This window comes from Camelus ferus, chromosome 13, assembly GCF_009834535.1.
Source record: "Camelus ferus isolate YT-003-E chromosome 13, BCGSAC_Cfer_1.0, whole genome shotgun sequence".
Lineage (NCBI taxonomy): Eukaryota > Metazoa > Chordata > Mammalia > Artiodactyla > Camelidae > Camelus > Camelus ferus.
The window spans coordinates 37,630,709-37,649,505 of NC_045708.1; the positions used below are offsets into that span (position 1 = coordinate 37,630,709).

The following is an 18,797-nucleotide window of genomic DNA, read 5'->3' on the forward strand; positions in this document are numbered from 1 at the left end:
GCTAAAACGTTCAGGTTTCAAGATGGTCGTCTAAGCTATTTAGCGAGACTTCCTTTGATTTTTCCCTGTTCCCCTTAGGGTTGTTGTTTTTTTTTTAACCTGGATGTGACGTATTAAAGGACCCGACGGAAATAGAACTGAAGGCGTTCTAAAATGGCGAACCGTACGGTAAAGGATGCGCATAGCATCCACGGCACCAACCCTCAGTATCTGGTGGAGAAGATCATTCGGACTCGAATTTACGAGTCCAAGTATTGGAAAGAGGAGTGCTTTGGCCTTACGGGTGAGCAAGAGGGCGCCAGTCCTCCCCAACCCCTGCGGTCTTGTAACCCAGTTCTGACAGCGCCGGTGGGATCGGCCCCTAGGGGGTGAGACTGGAGGGGAATCTGTCAGTCATTCAGAAAAATCTGAGCGCCTACTCTGTGCCTAGTCTTGTGTTGGGCTTTGGGGACACAGATGGATCTGATAGGATCTTATTCTGAAGGGTGTCACAGTTCGGTTCTTTTGAGTCATTCCATGTTTAATGATAATTTGGTAGATTCCAAAAGTGAGCTCAAGACCATTGTTTTCCCTCAACACTAGGTTACATTCCTTGTCACCTATTTTCATTGTATTCTGCATCTTTCAACTACTCATTACACTTCCAATTTTTAAAAATGTTTTCTCCCTTGCCAGACTGTGAATTCCATGACAATAGTAATTCTGTCCCTCTTCTTTATCCCTCTACCTCTGTCTTTGGTACTTGGCACTTAAGTTGCCAACTGTAATGTTGAATGGCTTAATATAGAGTTTATCCTAAAGGAACTTGAAGAAGTCTCATTTATAAAGTGATTTCCTATTAATAGTACCTAACATTTATTATTTGCTGTATGTCAGGTAAATATTAACATTTATTTGTAGTGTCTTATTTGATTCTCATTATAGCCCTTTATTATTTTCAATAATATTTAATTAAATATTTAAACAGAAACCTTTATTTAAATAAAAACCTTTGTTATTCAGATTTGAACGGACAGGGTCAAAGAGAAGTGAAGTGATTTGCCCTAGTTCACATAGCTAGTGTTTGATTTTTGATGAAAACATTGGAAGATTATCTTTCCCATTTCTAGATGAAGTTTGCTCAAGGTTATGTAGCTTATTGAGGAGTTGTTTGTTGTTACTGTTTTGTTTCTTTTAACTCCTAGTCTGGCAGTTTTTCCCCTAACATGATGGTTAGACTGCTTGGATTAAAGTCTAGGTTCTGCTCCTTTCTGGCTATGAACCTTGAGCAAGTCACTTAACCTTTCTTAATCCTCATTTTCCTTAGATCTAAACAAGGGCAGCACTAGAACTTACCTCATGGCTTGTTGTGAAGATTAAATGGGATAATACAAAATGCTTAGCAGAGTACCTGGCATATAATAACCTTTCAGTGTATGTTAGCTGCTGCTGTTGTTATTGTTGTTGTTATTATTATTATTATATAGTTGTCCTGATATTAAAATGATGAGTATTCAGGAGCATCAAACCTTGAACTAACTTCTTTCCACTTCGACTTGGAAAAGCTTAGTTCTAATGTGTCTGAGATGCCACTCTGTTTTTGTTTTTGTTTTTTAGCTGAACTTGTTGTCGATAAAGCCATGGAGTTAAGGTTTGTGGGTGGTGTCTATGGTGGCAACATAAAGCCAACTCCCTTTCTGTGTTTGACCTTGAAGATGCTTCAGATTCAACCTGAGAAGGATATCATTGTAGAGTTTATCAAAAATGAAGATTTCAAGTGAGTTAAATGTTGATGTGAAATGCTGACTAGCTAGTATAAAAGCTTCGAATTCTAGAATTTGGCTTTGGTTAAGAGAAGTGAAAACAGTGTATCTTATTTCTGCATAGTTCCACTCTAGGATTTTGCTCCTGAGCTCTTGAGTTTGTATTTGTCTGTTCTGATTGTATCTATCTTTTCCTTTACATTATCAGTCTTGGTAACTTCCCCCACAAAAGAGTATTTCACAAACTCACTGAATATATATTAAGCAGAAGTGAATGTCTAATACGTTGGTAGCACTGAATGCTTAAGGATGAAGAAAACACATAGTTTTCTGTGTGTGAAGAAAGAGAAACTTTGGTACAGTTTACAGACTTTACCTAAGTGTGGTAAAGAAGAGAGAAACTTTGGTGTTAAATGTAGGCTTATGTCCAGACCCTGTTACTAATTACCTGTGACCTTGGAGAAGTTACTTAATTTTCTAAGTTTTACTTTCTTTACCTGTAAAATTGAAACAGCAATAGCGCCAACTCAGGATAGATGTGAGGATTAAGAAAGATAGTGCTGTAAATCTCACAACACAGAGCCTATTGCATGGTAAACACCCCCAAAATGTCAGCTGCTCTTATTTTATTATCCATTCTCAAGGAGCTCACAGACAAGGATGAGAGACACACATAATAACCTTTACAACAACCCTGCAAAGTTATTATCCTCATTATATAGGAGAGGAAACTTAGGCACAGAGAGATTGATTTCCCCAAGGTCAGAGAGCTGATAAGTGGTAAAGCTGGCTTCAGTCCATATTCTTTGCCACTCTATTCTGTTTGTCATATAAAGAAATTATTAAGTTTCAAATGCCTACTAGTTATCCAAGTGGAGATTTGGGTGGGTAGTTGGGATATAGGAGAAAGGGAAAAGAAAGGAATCCTGTAATATTAATGGCTAGAAAATAGCTAACTTTTCTTAGGCACTTACTATGTGCTGTATGCTGTGCTTAGCACTTTACATACATTTCTTACTTAATACACCAAGACATCAATTTAAGTACTATCATTTCCATTTTACAAGGATTGAGAAATCAAGTAACTTGCCCAGTGTTACAGAGTTACTCAATAATGGAATCAGAATTTGAACCCAGATGACTTTGACTTTTTTCTGTAACCAATATTCTTCTTCCTAGCAACAATTTAAATATTCATGTCTATGTGAATTAATTGTTATATTTTTAATAAATAAGTCTTATACTTTGTGTTGTTAAATTCAGTATCTCATTTGATTCTTACAATAATTCCATGAGGTAAGTAAGTTCTTAGTTTTGCTGATGATATAATGGGACAGACTCTGAAAGCTGAGCAGCATGTCCCAAGTAAACACAGCCAGTAAGTGGTAGAATGGGAACTTGAACTCAGATTTCCATATTTTAGCTGTCTTTCTGCTGCCCCATGCTTCCTCTAAAAGTGTAGCTTTCTCATCTGCCAAGGAGAATAAAGACTTTGTTTATCCACTACTGCCATGAGAAAAGCCAGTGGTAAAACTCAGGAACTTTTTAAGATGGGCTGTTGTTTCACTGTCACCTGTCTGTCAGGTATGTCCGCATGTTGGGAGCGCTTTACATGAGGTTGACAGGCACTGCAATTGATTGCTACAAGTACTTGGAGCCTCTGTACAACGACTATCGAAAAATCAAGAGCCAGAACCGAAATGGGGGTGAGTATGGTGTCAAGTGTCTGGACCTTCATCCCTGAGCCAGTTTTTATTTCCCCAGTATCGCGAGCCTCACACTGTCACATACATTGTAAGTGCTCCTCTTAATCCATATTGTTACTGTCTTCATTCAGGTCCTCCGTCTCCTTTCTGGGGATTACTCCATTAGACTGCTAGCTTCCTGTCAACCTCACCCAGTCTGCCCATCTGCCTATCTTTCCAGATGCATCTTATGTTGACCCCTGCCTTGCATCATTTGCTCCCTCCCATAAGATCCAGCTCCCAAATGACCTCCTCCATAAAATCATTCCCCAAACCTCCCAAAGTTAGTTTTCCATATGTTAAACACCTTCACAGTTCTTTCTACTGGCTTCTCTAGGACTGTAATTCACCCTAAAGTAAACAGACTGAGTGTGCTCATACTATATAGGAATCCCTCTGAAAAATAATAAGTATATCCAGGAGGGGCAGCTCCATATTTTACAAAGAGACACATTTTGTGGTAATATGGGATTCAAGGAATGCAATCAAAACCTTTTCTTACTTAGTATCATAGTAAAAGATTAGTAACGTTTGCCTTTCCCCTCTACATATAACATTAAGCAGTAGAGGGTTAAGAATTTGATTTTATTCTTTAAACTTTTATTAACTTATTCATTCATTGAATAAATACATATTAAGTGCCAGTGTCATGCCAGGTAATGTGCTGTGTACTAGAAATAACTTGGTGAATAAGATGGTTATGGACATCAGGAAATTATTTATTTATGACTATATTATATTGAACTAAGATACGGTTTTTCAACCTAGTGACAATTGGGGCCAGATAGTTCTTAGTTGTGGGGAACTGTCCAGTGCATTGTAGGATGTTTAGCAGCATCCCTGGCTTCTACCCACTAAAGGCCAATAGCATAATTGCAGGATGGGTGGTTATTGAGAACCACTGAACTAAGGGAATGTTTGCCATAGAAATTCTGAAAAGCTATTGCTGCACTTACCATAAAAGGTACATGATTTTTTAAAATACCAAATCACTATGTTGTACACCTGGAACTAATATAATATTGTAAGTCAGTTATACTTCAATTAAAAAAAGTTTGCTGACCTATGTGGGGGAAAAGAAAAAGTTACATATTCTATATTCAGAAACTTCGTGGGTTCACATGAAAAATTGCACTTGAGTTTTGTTTTATTCAAGATGTGACCCCTTTACAACTCAGGACTATTTGTGTTTGCTTTTGTGTTTGTCTCTCCTGCTTCTTGGACCACTTCATTCATCCCTTTATCCTCAGCACCTAAAAGACGCATGGCACATAAATGGCCTCAATAAAGGGGAGGTGAATGAAAGAAGACGGTGGTGATGACAGGGCTATGAAAGGTTGTAGTTTGAGCCCGGGTTTGACAGTAGTCCCTTCGGTGTAATTGCCACACCATAGTAGCTTTTATTAGTGAATGTGCAAGCAAAGGGAAGCTGCAGAGAATTCATGTTTTGTATATCAGGTGCTCTCTTAGATATCTCGTATATAAAGTCTTACAGTTCTTTTACTTTTTGGCTCTTTGCATTTATTTCCAAGTTGCTTGAGCTTATGGTTTTTCTTTCAGAGTTTGAACTGATGCATGTAGATGAATTTATTGATGAACTACTTCATAGTGAGAGAGTCTGTGATATCATTCTGCCCCGGCTACAGGTAAGAGATAAAGGTCATACGTATACAATACACAGTACACAGTAAAATGTGTGCAGAGATCTCTTTACACAATAAAACACCATGGATCTCAGGATCCTCTTTTTATTGAAAAAGCACCTTTTAAGAATGAGCTGATGTATGATATGTTACAAGTATACAATATGGTGATTCACAATTTTTAAAATTTATACTCCATTTATAGTTTTTACAAAATTTGGCTGTATTCGCTGGTTGTACAATATATCTTTGTAGCTTATTTTATACATGGTTAATTTATACCTCTTAATTCTCTACGCCTATATTGCCCCTCCCCCCTTCCCCCATCCTAGTGGTAACCACTGGTTTGTTCTCTATATCTGTGAGTCTGCTTCCTTTTTTTGTTATATTCTCTCCTTTCTCTTATTTTTTAGATTCCTTATATGATATCATATAGTATTTGTCTTTCTCTGTCTAACTTACTTGACTTAGCATAATGCCCTCCAAGTCGATCCATGTTGTTGTAAATGGCAAATTAAAAAAAAATTTTTTTTTTCTTTTTATGACTGAGTAGCATTCCATTGTATCCATTCACCTGTTGATGGACACTTAGGTTGCTTCCATGTCTTGGCAATTGTAAATAATGCCACTATGAACATTGGGGTGCACGTATCTTTTCATATTGGTGTTTTGGGTTTTTTCAGATATATACTCAGGAGTGGAATTGCTGTGTCACATGGTAGTTCTATTTTTAGTTTTTGAGAAACCTCTGTACTATTTTCCAGAGTGGCTGCACTAGGTTACATTCCCACCAGAAGGGTACAAGGGTTCCCCTTTCTTCACATCCTCGCCAACATCTGTAATTTGTGTTCTTTTTGATGATGGCCATTCTGACAGATGTGAGGTGATATCTCATGGTGGTTTTGATTTGCATTTCCCTGATGGTTAGCAGTGTTGAGCACCTTTTCATGTGCCTGTTGGCCAGATATCTGCATGTCCTCTTTGGAGAAACATCTATTCAGGTCTTCTGCCTATTTTTTAATTGGGTTGTTTGTTTTTTCTTAGGGTCCTCTAAATAAGGAGTCTTTGTGTCTATGAAAAACATAGGACATTGGGAGTGAGAGAAAAACAGATAAAGTGTTTGTGGGGAGAGCTTTAAAAGTGAGTTATTAACACAAGAAAACTTTGTTGTTTAAAATGTTATATTAAGGAGATTGTAGCTAGAGTGGGTTTTTAAGCTTTTTGAGCAGCTTTTTTTCAAATTGATCTTCATATAAAAACCCAAGATGTAAAACAGATAAAAGGAAAGTCAGGAGTGGGAGACTGACCTACCTTAAATATCACCTTTATCATCCTACCTGCCATTCATATTGAAAAATGATTGTCCATGAAGTACTTTTCAAGAATGAGTTTTACAGGGGGGAAGGGTATAGCTCAAACAGTTGAGGTCCTGGCTTCAATCCCCCTCTGTACCTCTTCTGAAAATAAATAAAATAAATAAACCTAATTACCTCCCCCCACCAAAAAAAATTAAAAAAAAAAAAAGAATGAATTTTACAGAGTGTGATTGTAAAACTACTGTTGTAAAATACAAAGAGAAAACAGATATAGTAGGTACCCTAAAGAGAAGGGGAATGATATATCATGGAGAGCTGGCTGAACAGAGAATTAGGAGACCTAAGTTTCTGGGTTGCAACTATCAACACAATCAAGTATAATGACTATATCTATCACCCCCAAAAGTTTCCTCCTTTCCTTTGCTATAATCTCTCCCTCCCACTTCTCTCTCTTACCCCTAAGCAACCACTGATACTCAATCTGTCACAATAGATTAGTTTGCATTTTGGAATTAATGCAGTACATGCCTTTTTTGGTCTGTCTTTTCTTACTTTGCATAATCATTTTGAAATTTATCCATGTTGTTGCATTTATCAATAATTTTTAAATTTCATTTATTGCTGAATAGTATTCCACTGTATGGATATACCACAATTTGTTTACTCATTCATCTGTTTATGCAGAATTCTGGGGTACAAGGTCAATCTACAAAAATCAGTTATATTTCTATATACTAGCAATGAATAATTGGAATAATATGTGAATTTCACTGCAATAAAAAACAGATCAGAGGGATTTGAAAAACTTCAAAGTAAACAATAGAATGGATTGCAGATGTATGATAAATGGGTGAGATAAATTTGCTTGAGGCAGCACATCTGCTGGATAAAGGTAGTTGGTAGATAAGTGCTCACACTTAAATGCAGTGAACCAACTCTTCTTTTTTTTTAAAAATCTATTTATTTATTTATTTATTTTTATTGAGTTACAGTCCGTTTACAGTGTTGTGTCAATTTCCAGTGTAGAGCACAATTTTTCAGTTATACATGAACATACATATATACATTGTTGCATTCTTTTTCACTGTGAGCTACCACAAGATCTTGTATATATTTCCCTGTGCTATACAGTGTAATCTTGTTTATCTATTCTACATATGCCTGTTAGTATCTACAAATTTTGAACTCCCAGTCTGTCCCTTACTACCCCCCTGCCCCCTGGCAACCACAAGTTTGTATTTTATGTCTATGAGTCTGTTTCTGTTTTGTGTTTATGTTCATTTGTCTTTTCCTTTCGTTCTTTTTTTTTTTCAAATTCCACATATGAGCGATCTCATATGGTATTTTTCTTTCTCTTTCTGGCTTACTTCATTTAGAATGACATTCTCCAGGAACATCCATGTTGCTGCAAATAGCATTATGTTATCATTTTTATGGCTGAATAGTATTCCATTGTATAAATATACCACACCTGCTTTATCCAGTCATCTGTCAATGGACATTTAGGCTGTTTCCATGTCTTGGCTATTGTAAATAGTGCTGCTATGAACATTGGGGTGCAGGTATCTTTTTGAAGTAGGGTTCCTTCTGGATATATGCCCAGGAGCGGGATTTCTGGTTCATATGGTATGTCTATTCCTAGTCTTTTGAGGAATCTCCATACTGTTTTCCACAATGGCTGCACCAAATTGCATTCCCACCAGCAGTGTAGGAGGGTTCCCTTTTCTCTACAACCTCTCCAGCATTTGTCATTTGTGGACTTTTGAATGATGGCCATTCTGACTGGTGTTAGGTGATACCTCATTGTAGTTTTGATTTGCATTTCTCTGATAACTAGTGATATTGAGCATTTTTTCATATGCCTATTGATCATTTGTATGTCTTCCTTGGAGAATTGCTTATTTAGGTCTTCTGCCCATTTTTGGATTGGGTTGCTTGTTTTTTTCTTATTAAGTCATATGAGCTGCTTATATATTGTGGAGATCAAGCCTTTGTCAGTTTCATCTTTTGCAAAAGTTTTCTCCCATTCTGTATGTTGTCAAACCAACTCTTCTTTCATACTGATTCAGTTACAGAAAATCTTATGAAATAATCCTGAAAATTATCTCCCCTTTTCCATATTGGCTACTGTAGACTGTATAGTGAAGAAAATGAGATTTCAAATCTGAAAACCAACGTTCAGGGGCCAGTTCTCAAACTTTTTATCTTTAGCTGCTGTTATTTTTAGAAATACTACAAGAAATGGAATACTTTGAAGTACAATCAGGTTGTAGTTAAGGGCTCCAAAACCTAGTCATCTCTTAACAATCATTATTAATGCAAATAAGGTAGTCTGCCTGGAGTGCCTGGAGTATAGAATGAATGACCACAAAACAAGCCTCACGAGGAGAGAGAAAATGAAACATGACTGATTTATGTTATCATATCACCAAGAGGTGTGTTCAGGTGTGGGCTTCTCTATGTCCTGGATGAAGTGACCCTTAAGACTACCTTTTGCTTTGATTTCTATTCTTAATAAGCAACCCAAAGATCATCAGTTTAGCACCTGATGTGCCCTGGCATTGGCAAGGAGCTGCTCTGGAATGAATTCTGATTTTATCAGACACAAATACTATGAATTAATACATTGACTTTAGTCACATTAGGGATTCAGATGCCCTATCTGATGCAGTCCTAGGTCCCAGTCTGTGGTGATCCTTTCCAAGGAGCCCTTTTTCAAGGGACTGACTTCACTTAGTGGCATCTTTGTGTCATTTCTCTTAATCTTTATAGAATTTTGTTAGGGATGAGTGAGAGCAAAATAGCATATACATGTTACTATTTATTCTAGGGCTATCCAACAATCTTTATGTCTTTATATTTTATGTCTTTATGTCCACAAAAAAATGGTAAGGGGTCTTACAACCCAGCCAGTCCATTTGTCAGTTCTGAACTCACTTTTGCCTTTCACGCCCTTATTGATCAGTAAGGACTGCTAAGCTACATCTCAGAAGAAAGTGGAATCAGGAGACGGATTGTTTTGTTTATATCCTGAGCCTTGTTCAGAATGCATGACTGTAGACCACTCCCAAACTGGGCTGAACTTCAGTGGATCTCTTGGAGTAGACTCTGGTCTGAGCCTCTCCTGGCAGAAATACCAGCCAACACAGTCTTGAGCTTGCTGGCCCTTGTTTGTGAAGCCCATTTTTATTTGAGGCTACACCTACACTGATTGATATTCCAGTGACCTTACAGTGTAAGGTCACAGAGAATAGAGGCAATAGAAAATGAAGATGTTCTCATCAGCTTTGTATTTATCTGTTTACAGGAGAACTTATTCTAGGTGTGCAAAACTCCTTAGGAAAATCTTGAACTGTTTTGGATGTCTTTGAAATGAAATTGCCTCAGCTGTTGCTCCATAGCTTTTCTGTCAATCCAGAAGCTCAGTGTTGGGGCTTCAGACAAAGTGGAGGTAGCATGGTCCCCTAACTCTCATGTTCTCTGTAGAAACGCTATGTGCTGGAGGAAGCTGAGCAACTGGAACCTCGGGTCAGTGCTCTAGAAGAGGACATGGATGATGTGGAATCCAGTGAAGAGGAGGAAGAAGAGGATGAGAAGGTCAGACACCTGGGAGCTTAAGGGGTGAAGGAGGGATAGTTATAGGGAATAGAAATGGTCTCTTTTTGTTTTCAACTTTAACTTTTTTTAGCCAGAAAATATAAGAGTTAGTCTTTAAGAGTATGGACTTTAAATAGACTTTGATTCATATCTCAGCTCTGCTATTTACTAGTGGTGTAATCTTGTGCAAATTACATAATACCCATTTTCTCTTCTGTAAAGCAAGGATTATGATACATTCCTCATAGGACTATTATGAGTATTAAAAGAAATGATATACATAAAGCCCTTAGCATAGTATGGAACATTATAATTGCCTAATAAGTGGTAGGTATTAAAATAAGTACTTGGGACAAAAATAATACTGTTCATAATTGAGCATATCCTAAGGAGTCAGTCTAATTTAGGGGGCAAAAATGCCTATTGCATGGTCATGTTCTTTCACTATTAGTTATAATGCTGGAAAGTTGAAAACAAGCAGGCTGTCAGGGAGCAGTCAGGTATATTCAACAGACTATTAGGCAGCCACTGAAAATGTTATGAAAAGTATACAATGTGGAAATGTATATGGGTAAGTTAAAAAGCAGGATCTAAAACATTTGTGATTAAAATTATAAGAAGCATATGTGTAGAAAAAGGCTGAGGGAAATATAAGAAATGCTGGCTTATAGATACTGAGACAGTGCAGATGGAAGTATAGCTGGTGATTGATTAAGGAAGCACAAACCATCCTTGAATTGAAAGCCAGGCGAGGCAGGGGTGCTCTTCTGTGGTGAGTGAGCCAAAAGTAGACATTCTTTTTTTCTTTTAAATGGAAAATTTAATCACATACCTAAGTGGAGAGAACGAGCCTCCCTCTACCCATCACCCTGCTTCAGTAGTGATCAACTTAGCTGTTTTGTTTCCTCTGTCTACATCTCTACCCAGTTGGGCCCCCCAGTTATCTTGAAGCTGTCATATATCATCCATATTTCAGAAAAGACAGGCTTTTTAAAGCATAACCATGATACCATCACCCCTCCCAAATCAAGTGATTCCTTAATATCATCATATTCAGTGTTCACATTTTACCAGCTGTCCTACATTTTTAATAGTCTTAACTAATATCCAGACAAGGCCCATAAATTGTAATTGGTTTTTATGTTTAAAGTATCTTGTAGTCTATCAGTTTCATCTGTTCTTCATTTTTCCCCTTCAGTTTTTAAGTATATCAGGTCATATCATTCTATACAGATTTTTACAATCTGTATTCCCTGTGGTGTCACTTAACATATTCATTTGTCCCTTGTAGTTCCTGTAAAGTAGTTCTTAGGTCTAGAGGCCTACTGGATTTGGGGTTTTTATCCCCTTCAGAGTGGAGCAACACTACTTCATAGGTAGTGGCGTGTACTTCCCCCAGGATGAGCAAAGTATGGTTGTCTCTTTTTTGTAATATTCGCAGCCACTGATGATCTTTTACCTAGACCTATTAGAGTTTAAAATGGTGATATTCTAATTATTTCTTCATCATTTGTTACCTGTACCACTGCTATAAAGAGAAACCTCCCAAATCAATAGTTTTTCATGGGTAAATTATTTGATTATTTCTCTTACCAGTTTTTAAAATGAGTTGATTGTACAGTATCCTCCCAAGGATGAAAGCTCTTTTGCCCTTGGTAACATTGTGAACTCACGGATTTAAGCATATTTGGCGTGTTTCAGATCCTTATTGTCCTTTTTGATGCTCAAATTGTCTCATCTTTGGCTAATGGGGAGTCTCTCAACTTAACTCGTTAGACTTTTTGATACAGTCATAGTCATTTCAGCCTCCTTGCTTTCAGATATGATACGTTCTAGTCATGTCATGATACGTTCTAGTCATGTCTTGATACCTTCTGCCCCAGACCTGGAGTTAGCCGTTTTTCCAAAAAGCCCTTGGTTTCGTTTATCGGGATGTGGTTTTTAGAGACCACAATCTGGGCTCTTTGCTACAGACTTGGTGTTTCTAGGCCTTTACAGTTGACAGGGCTAGGGGAAATGTTTTTTCAAGCTGAAAGTACTCCATGAGTTTGTACTTAATCTTAATGATCTTATGTCCGTATCTCTTTTGCTTTCACATAGGAAATCCAGTTTATTAGGAGATAAGCATACTTTCTTATCTCTCACTACTCTCACACAGTCCCAGAATAATGGTGCCAGCACTAGAACAGTAATCGGATTATTAGTGACAGTTTTTTTTATTTGGTAGTTTTTTTGTCTTTAGGGTTATCTCAGGATGTATTCAAATTACTGTGTTTTAAAATCACAGGTTGGGGAGGGGAGTGTAAACCATGTTCCTAGATGGTTGTCTATAAGCCCATGCTCATCACTGACCCAGTCCATCTCTTCTCCAGTTGGAGAGAGTGCCATCACCCGATCATCGCCGGAGAAGCTACCGAGACTTGGACAAGCCCCGTCGTTCTCCCACACTGCGCTACCGGAGAAGTAGGAGTCGGTCTCCCAGAAGGTAAGGTCTTAGTTATTGGCCTCTTCTAGGGAGACTTCAGGCACTTTAGTGTTTGGACTTCATGGAAGGGAAGTTTGCTTGCCCAGTCTATTAGTTATTGCACAACAGCCACCCACAAAACATTAGTGGCTGACATTAGTTCACCGGTCTGTGGTCAGTGATTTTTTTTTGGGGGGGGGGTAAGATGAATATTCATTCAACTTTATAAAGAGATTAGTATTAAATTGCCATAAACACCCCATTTGTAGACAAATATAACTGTACATCACACCAGTAGCTGGCCTAACTTTCCCAAGATGCTTACATGGCTCCAGCTCTTAGTTGAGCATGGAAATTTGTCTGCCACTGATATGAAAAGTCCCTCAGAGATAATGGTTTTTTGTTTTACATATTCACAGGTGGGAAAAATAAACCCATCTTCCCAGCCCTTTCTTAAGAGTTGAGCTTCCATCTGCATGTTCCCTAGAGAGCACTAAACAAATACTGGCTCATTCTTTAAAAAAAAATTACTGGTAATTTGAGAAGGCTTTTTGTAGCACACCAAAATACTTATTTATACACACATTAAAAATCTTGAGTTGGATTTATTTTAAAGGTAAACATACCCTAGCACTGCCAGGAGTGGGTAATGGAAAGGAAAGAACACATTAAATTACTGAATTATAAAAATACTTTCTTCAGAAAAAAATTCCAACAGGGTTATCATTAATATTTAAAACCAAAGAGAAAAAATAAGCAGTTGTTCTTTGATCCATTAGTAATTTAAATAAAAATGAAAACCACTTCAAAAGCAGCTATAACTGAATCTTTTAAAAAGTTGCAGGTAATGAGCACTTCTAAATCTGTACACATGATTCTTTACAGGCAACTTGCAGTCAAGACGAATCCTTAATATGGCTAATTCTTTACTTTTCTTTAAAAAAATACAAATAAAAGTTTATTGTACAAAATTAAGGCCTTCATAGTTTATTGTTCACTAAGGCTAAACAAAGACTAGGTAATTTTTTAAAATCCTTTACAAAAATTTCACATATACTCCCCCCTGCTCCACACACAACTATTAAACTGGCCTGAGCAACTGTTATCAAAATGAAAACTATAAATAACACCCAGTCCTTTAAAGACAACTATCCCAACTGTTATTTCCTGGCATAAGTGATCTTCATGGCATGGGATGGTGTGATCTTAAACCCTTGTAAAGCATCCCTGGCAGCTCCAGCCTGGCCATCATTTTCAAATTCAACAAAAGCAATGTTATGCCTCCCAGGTACTAAACGTACTTCCTTGAAACCAGGGAACTGATTACACAGCATGGATAACATCATCTCATTAGTCTCTTCTAGTAAGTTATTAAGGAATACAATATATTTTGGAGGGTAATCAGGAACCTGAGGATTTGGTGTTGCATTTCCTTGGGTATTAGCTGAATTTGGTGTTCCCTGACCAGGCTTTTTGTTGGTGGTTGCTGCAGTCTGTTCCACAGTTTTCGCTTTTTTCTTTTCTTTTTTCTTTTCTTTGTTAGCAAAAGTGCCACGCTTTTTAGATATTGTATCAGAATCTGTTTTTGCATACTGAATTCGCATTGGTTTGCCATAAAATGGAAACCCCTGTAACTGTCTCAAGGCATTTGTGGAAGAGCCCAGTTGCTTAAATATAACAAAGGCTTGCCCCCTCATCTTCAGTCTTTAAAGCTACAATATCTAATACATGGCCAAACTGAGAAACAGAGCATACAGGGATCTCTTCAATTCTTCTTTTTTAATTTTGTCATTCATATTGTTGATACAAATTGTATGATTTGGTCTGATATCCATGTTTTAGGTTATACTGTTCAAACAGCCTGAAGTGTCCATGGCATCTCCTAACAGCCAGAAGCTGGGAACTGTCTTTACTTTTTTAATTGCCATAATTGTTTCTGTTTTTAAAAAATATTTCACATGACAGCTTAAAAAATAAGTGGTTGTTTTGGGGAAGCACTCCAAATATTCAGTCTGACTTAAATCAGATTATGTGGTCAGTGATTTAAGCTAGGATTAGATTGGCAGTTTTTTTTTAGTATAAGTTATTGTCACTCACCTGTTTTGCAGTCAGCTGTCTGTTGGCTGGTATACGATGGCCCTACCTAGGATGACTTGAGCAACTCATCTCTATGTATGTCAGACTCTAGGCAAGGTCAGGCATGTTCTCAAGAAAGTAGTGGCAGAATACAAGAGCAAACAAGCCTAACCACGCAAGCATCTTTCCAGTATCTGCTTGCATCACATGCACAAATATCCCATTGGCCAAAGCAAGCCATATGGCCAATCTCAGACTTAAGAGTCAGAGGGTATAAAAAAAAATGATAAAGGACATGAATAACAGAGATGGATGAAGAATTGGGACAATTTTTGCAATTTATAGCATCCAGTGTACCTACTAAGGTTGTTCTTCCTCTTTTTTCTTCCCATATAGGCGGAGTCGGTCTCCCAAAAGAAGAAGGTAGGCCTTTAGTGACTTGTGATGAAGGACAGGGATTTGGGAAGGTGGGTGCTATTGTTGTGCTTATATTGTCAGATAGATATGGGTGTCTAACCAGTCATTTCCACAGCCCCTCTCCTCGCCGAGAAAGGCATCGGAGCAAGAGTCCAAGGCGTCATCGCAGCAGGTCCCGAGATAGACGGCACAGATCTCGCTCCAAGTCTCCAGGTATAGCATATGGGCCTTTTGGTTGTCTCAATAAAGAACTGTAATAGGAGCAGTTAGCCTCCTGCAGTACGGGAGTACTTTACTTTATCGTTGCCTAGAAGAAAAGGAAGTAGGTATAGAATTTGAAAATTAGAGTTCACATCTTAACTGTCACTTACAAGTTTCCTGATAGGATGATGCATTGTTTTTTCATTTGAAATTATAGGAATAAGACCTAACAAAGTAGTGGTAAATACCCAATGTGAAAGTAGCCATAAAGCCCTGAATGCATATGAAGTGGGCTCAGTTCTCCTCTCCCCATCTCTCACTCTCTCACACACACACATCAGTTAAGAGAGGATCCACAAGAGATGTCCCTAGCATGGGCCAAAAAAAGTATTAGGCCAATGAAAGGGATTGGGGAAGGTACAAATGACACTGAAGGAATAGGAGGGTAGACTCTCACTCATCCAACAGCCTTTTCTTCCCCAGGTCATCACCGTAGTCACAGACATCGGAGCCACTCAAAGTCTCCTGAAAGGTACGGATTTACCTCTATTTTGACTTAAAAATTTCACTCTTTATTCAGAAATTGAAGTCCCAATCACAACTAAATTGGACCTGAAATTTTCTTGTATTGATGAAAGTATTTAGGAATTCTTTACTACAGAACAAATTTGGGCTATTACCCTGAGAATTACTAAAATTATATATGTATATTTTGTGTTATTTTGTTTTTCCTTGTAGGATTGCAATTTTAGATAAGGGCATGAGCTTTAATCTCAGGAGATCTGGAGTTCAGTCCTAGATTTTAACAGTTAACAGTTGAGTAATATTGGACAAGTCACTTTCATTTGATAAGCTTTCATTAAAAACTTCTATATGCTGTACACTGTTAGGTGCATTCTTAACCTGTCAGACATCATTTCCTCAATGGTAAATTTTGGATAGTAATGCCTAACTCAGTGTTGCTCTTAGACATAAAAACTTTTGGCACATTTCCTGAATATCATCTCCATTCACATCAGTGTTAGCATACCCCAGTCTTCCTCAAAAGTCCTTGCCCAGCTCCTCAAACAGTTGTTTTAGTTATTTGTATATGTTGCCGTTTCAGATCTAAGAAAAGCCACAAGAAGAGCCGGAGAGGGAATGAGTAATGGACTCAGTTTGGTCCAGATGGCCCTCTGTGGAGATGAAGGCATTTGTCTATGTGAAAGAATGAAGACCTACTCCCCAGGCAGCTATGAGAATATTTTAGATTTTTTTTCCACCAAGTTTCTTCACTTGTTTTTTTTTTTAAATGAAAAGAGGTGCTGAGTTTTGTATCTCTTTTTGAATCGTAAATGTTTGAGGGATAATGCTTCCCAAGGGCTGCTTTTGATCTCTTTGTACAACCAACCTTGCTTGTACTTAAATTTATGAGGATAGAATGGATTTGAGTAGAGGGTATGAATGACAAGGGGAGGGTGTGGCCCCCTGGTGACCCTTTTGTTATTAAATTTGACACACTCATTTTCTATTTTTCTGTGGTTTAAGTTTTGGTTTACTCTGCTTTGAACTGTTCTGAGAATCCTGAGATTTGTGTGGCTGCTGTTACGTTAAAAAAAATCAAGTCAAAAAAAAAAAAAAAAAAATCAAGTCAGTAAAATATATTAGCTCCAACTTTTTTTTCCCTACCTATCATATGCTCAGCTCTATATTCTAAGATTAGTAAAAAGCTCAAAGCAGGGAGAAAACACAGCATTTGCCTTAATAAACAGAAGGAGCTTATGCACCAGCTTTGAAGACAACATGTATATTCACGAAAAAAGCTGGACAACACCACAAGATATGTATGTGAGGTGATGTAGTACAGATGATCCTATGGAAATTTATATAGCTTAATAATTTCATCTGTGAACCATCCTTTGCTTCTATTGTTCATCTTTTCATGGAGATAGTGATACAACCTACCACCTTCCTTAAGGGGACATTATAAAGATAAATGAACTAACCTTTGTAAAGCAGTTTGAACTCAGAAGATATTAGAAAAGTACAATGGAAAGGAACTTATCATACATCAGGGCTGATTTGGTTATAACAAATAATAATAAATCATTCCTTTGTTTACTTTCAACATGATCTGTATTTAACAATTAAGTCTTTTAAAATACCTGGTGTTTAAGCTGGCAAAAAAATAACAGTAAATGACCCAAAACATCCTAATACATAAGGTTTTTAAACAAGCACAGTGCCTATTTTTAGCCATGACTTTATTTTAAAAGGTTCTTTTAAAATATTAGCTCCAACTTTTATCTCCAGTAGCAGCAAGGGGTAATAAACATGAAAACTGGTTAGCAGCAGCTTTGTAAGAAAAGAATGCATTAAAAAATGTAAGGCTTCTTCTGGATCATTTAATCCACTTGCACTGAATGTTCAACAGAACAGTAAAACTTAATACCTTTTATACAGTATCCTTATATAGTGTTCCCCCCAATCCTGAATTCCAGTTGAGATGTTCATCCTTTATCCTACAAGCATTGACATTATCCAAGTCTAGGCAGTAGCAGTAGGGCAACTAGATTGAAAAGGTTTGATAGAGAGAAAAGTATCTAATGCCACTTAGCGTTTTAACCTGAGTTGCTGGACAACACTGCCATTCACAAAGCCAGAAAATACAACAAGGAAAGACCAGGTTTTAGAGGAGCAGGTAGTGGGAGTCATGCTAATGAAAACGATGCATTCATTTTAACAAAGTTTAATCTGAAATAGCTATGTTATATCTAGATACAGCCCAGACACTGGAAATAATAACTGGAGTTAAGCATAGTGATCCAGACCTGAATTGACAATGTTTAGGTTAATTGTGGAGGGTGTAGAATTAAATGCAATTGCCCAGGAAGTCTTCGTATATGTAGGAAAAGCCAATAACAGAATCACAGGGAACACCAACACTGGAGAGTAAGAAGTACAGTCACCAATTGAAAACTGCAATGCATCATTCAGAAAGGGCAATTAGAGAGTGGGTTAAGAAGCCAAGGGTCTAAGGAAGCAGAAGCAAAATAAGGACTGAATAGTGCCCCTGGGCACTGATATGAGGGTGTTGGGATCTTTGCTGGAAGAATTCTGTCTACCTGTACTTACCTTTCCTCCTTTAAAAAGGGAAAAGTGATCAAATGAATTCATGAAGCTCTGATCCCAGCAGGAATTGAGAAGACCAACTGCCTCAAAGGATCGTGTTTCTTGGGAAGCCATATCTGGTCATAGGACAGACATTGTGTTGCTTCCTACTGAACTGAAGGACTTTTGCATCAATGTTAAAGCATTTGGGGATCATATTTGAGATTTCATATTCATCAATAATTCCTCTCCTGATAATATTTGAGGTAATAAAAGTTGTCAGTGAGAGTTATTATGGCTCATCATACAACTATATGTGGGACTGCCTTTAAAAATTAAATATAAGTGCCTCTATTTATACCTGTTATACAGCCTAGCAGTTATTTATCAACCTGTGGAAAGAAATGACTTCAGGCTAAATGACCAAAGTACCAACCAGGTCGGCATCCAGTATACTGTTAAAATTTTTAAAGTACACTTTATATTTAAAGCATAAATATTTAAAA

The 18,797-nt window shown here is 37.4% G+C and overlaps 2 protein-coding genes and 1 pseudogene across 2 annotated transcripts in view; 1 reads left to right on the top strand and 2 right to left on the bottom strand.

Moving 5' to 3' along the window:
- Positions 1-10: 10 nt before the first annotated feature.
- PRPF38A (pre-mRNA processing factor 38A) lies at positions 11-17,308 on the top strand. The gene is made up of 10 exons (XM_006180260.3): positions 11-283; positions 1,597-1,756; positions 3,327-3,448; positions 5,048-5,133; positions 9,933-10,043; positions 12,416-12,528; positions 14,980-15,006; positions 15,116-15,213; positions 15,685-15,733; positions 16,307-17,308. The coding sequence occupies exons 1-10, from the start codon at positions 154-156 to the stop codon at positions 16,347-16,349; spliced, it is 939 nt and encodes a 312-aa protein (XP_006180322.1). The 5' UTR covers positions 11-153; the 3' UTR covers positions 16,350-17,308.
- LOC102512908 lies at positions 13,457-14,753 on the bottom strand (annotated as a pseudogene).
- TUT4 (terminal uridylyl transferase 4) overlaps positions 14,904-18,797 on the bottom strand; it is a 133,929-nt gene continuing 130,035 nt past the window's right edge. The window contains exon 32 of the mRNA XM_032494265.1: positions 14,904-15,307. Coding sequence (XP_032350156.1) covers positions 15,267-15,307 — 41 coding nt within the window. The 3' untranslated portion in view covers positions 14,904-15,266. The remainder of the gene's footprint in view (positions 15,308-18,797) is intronic.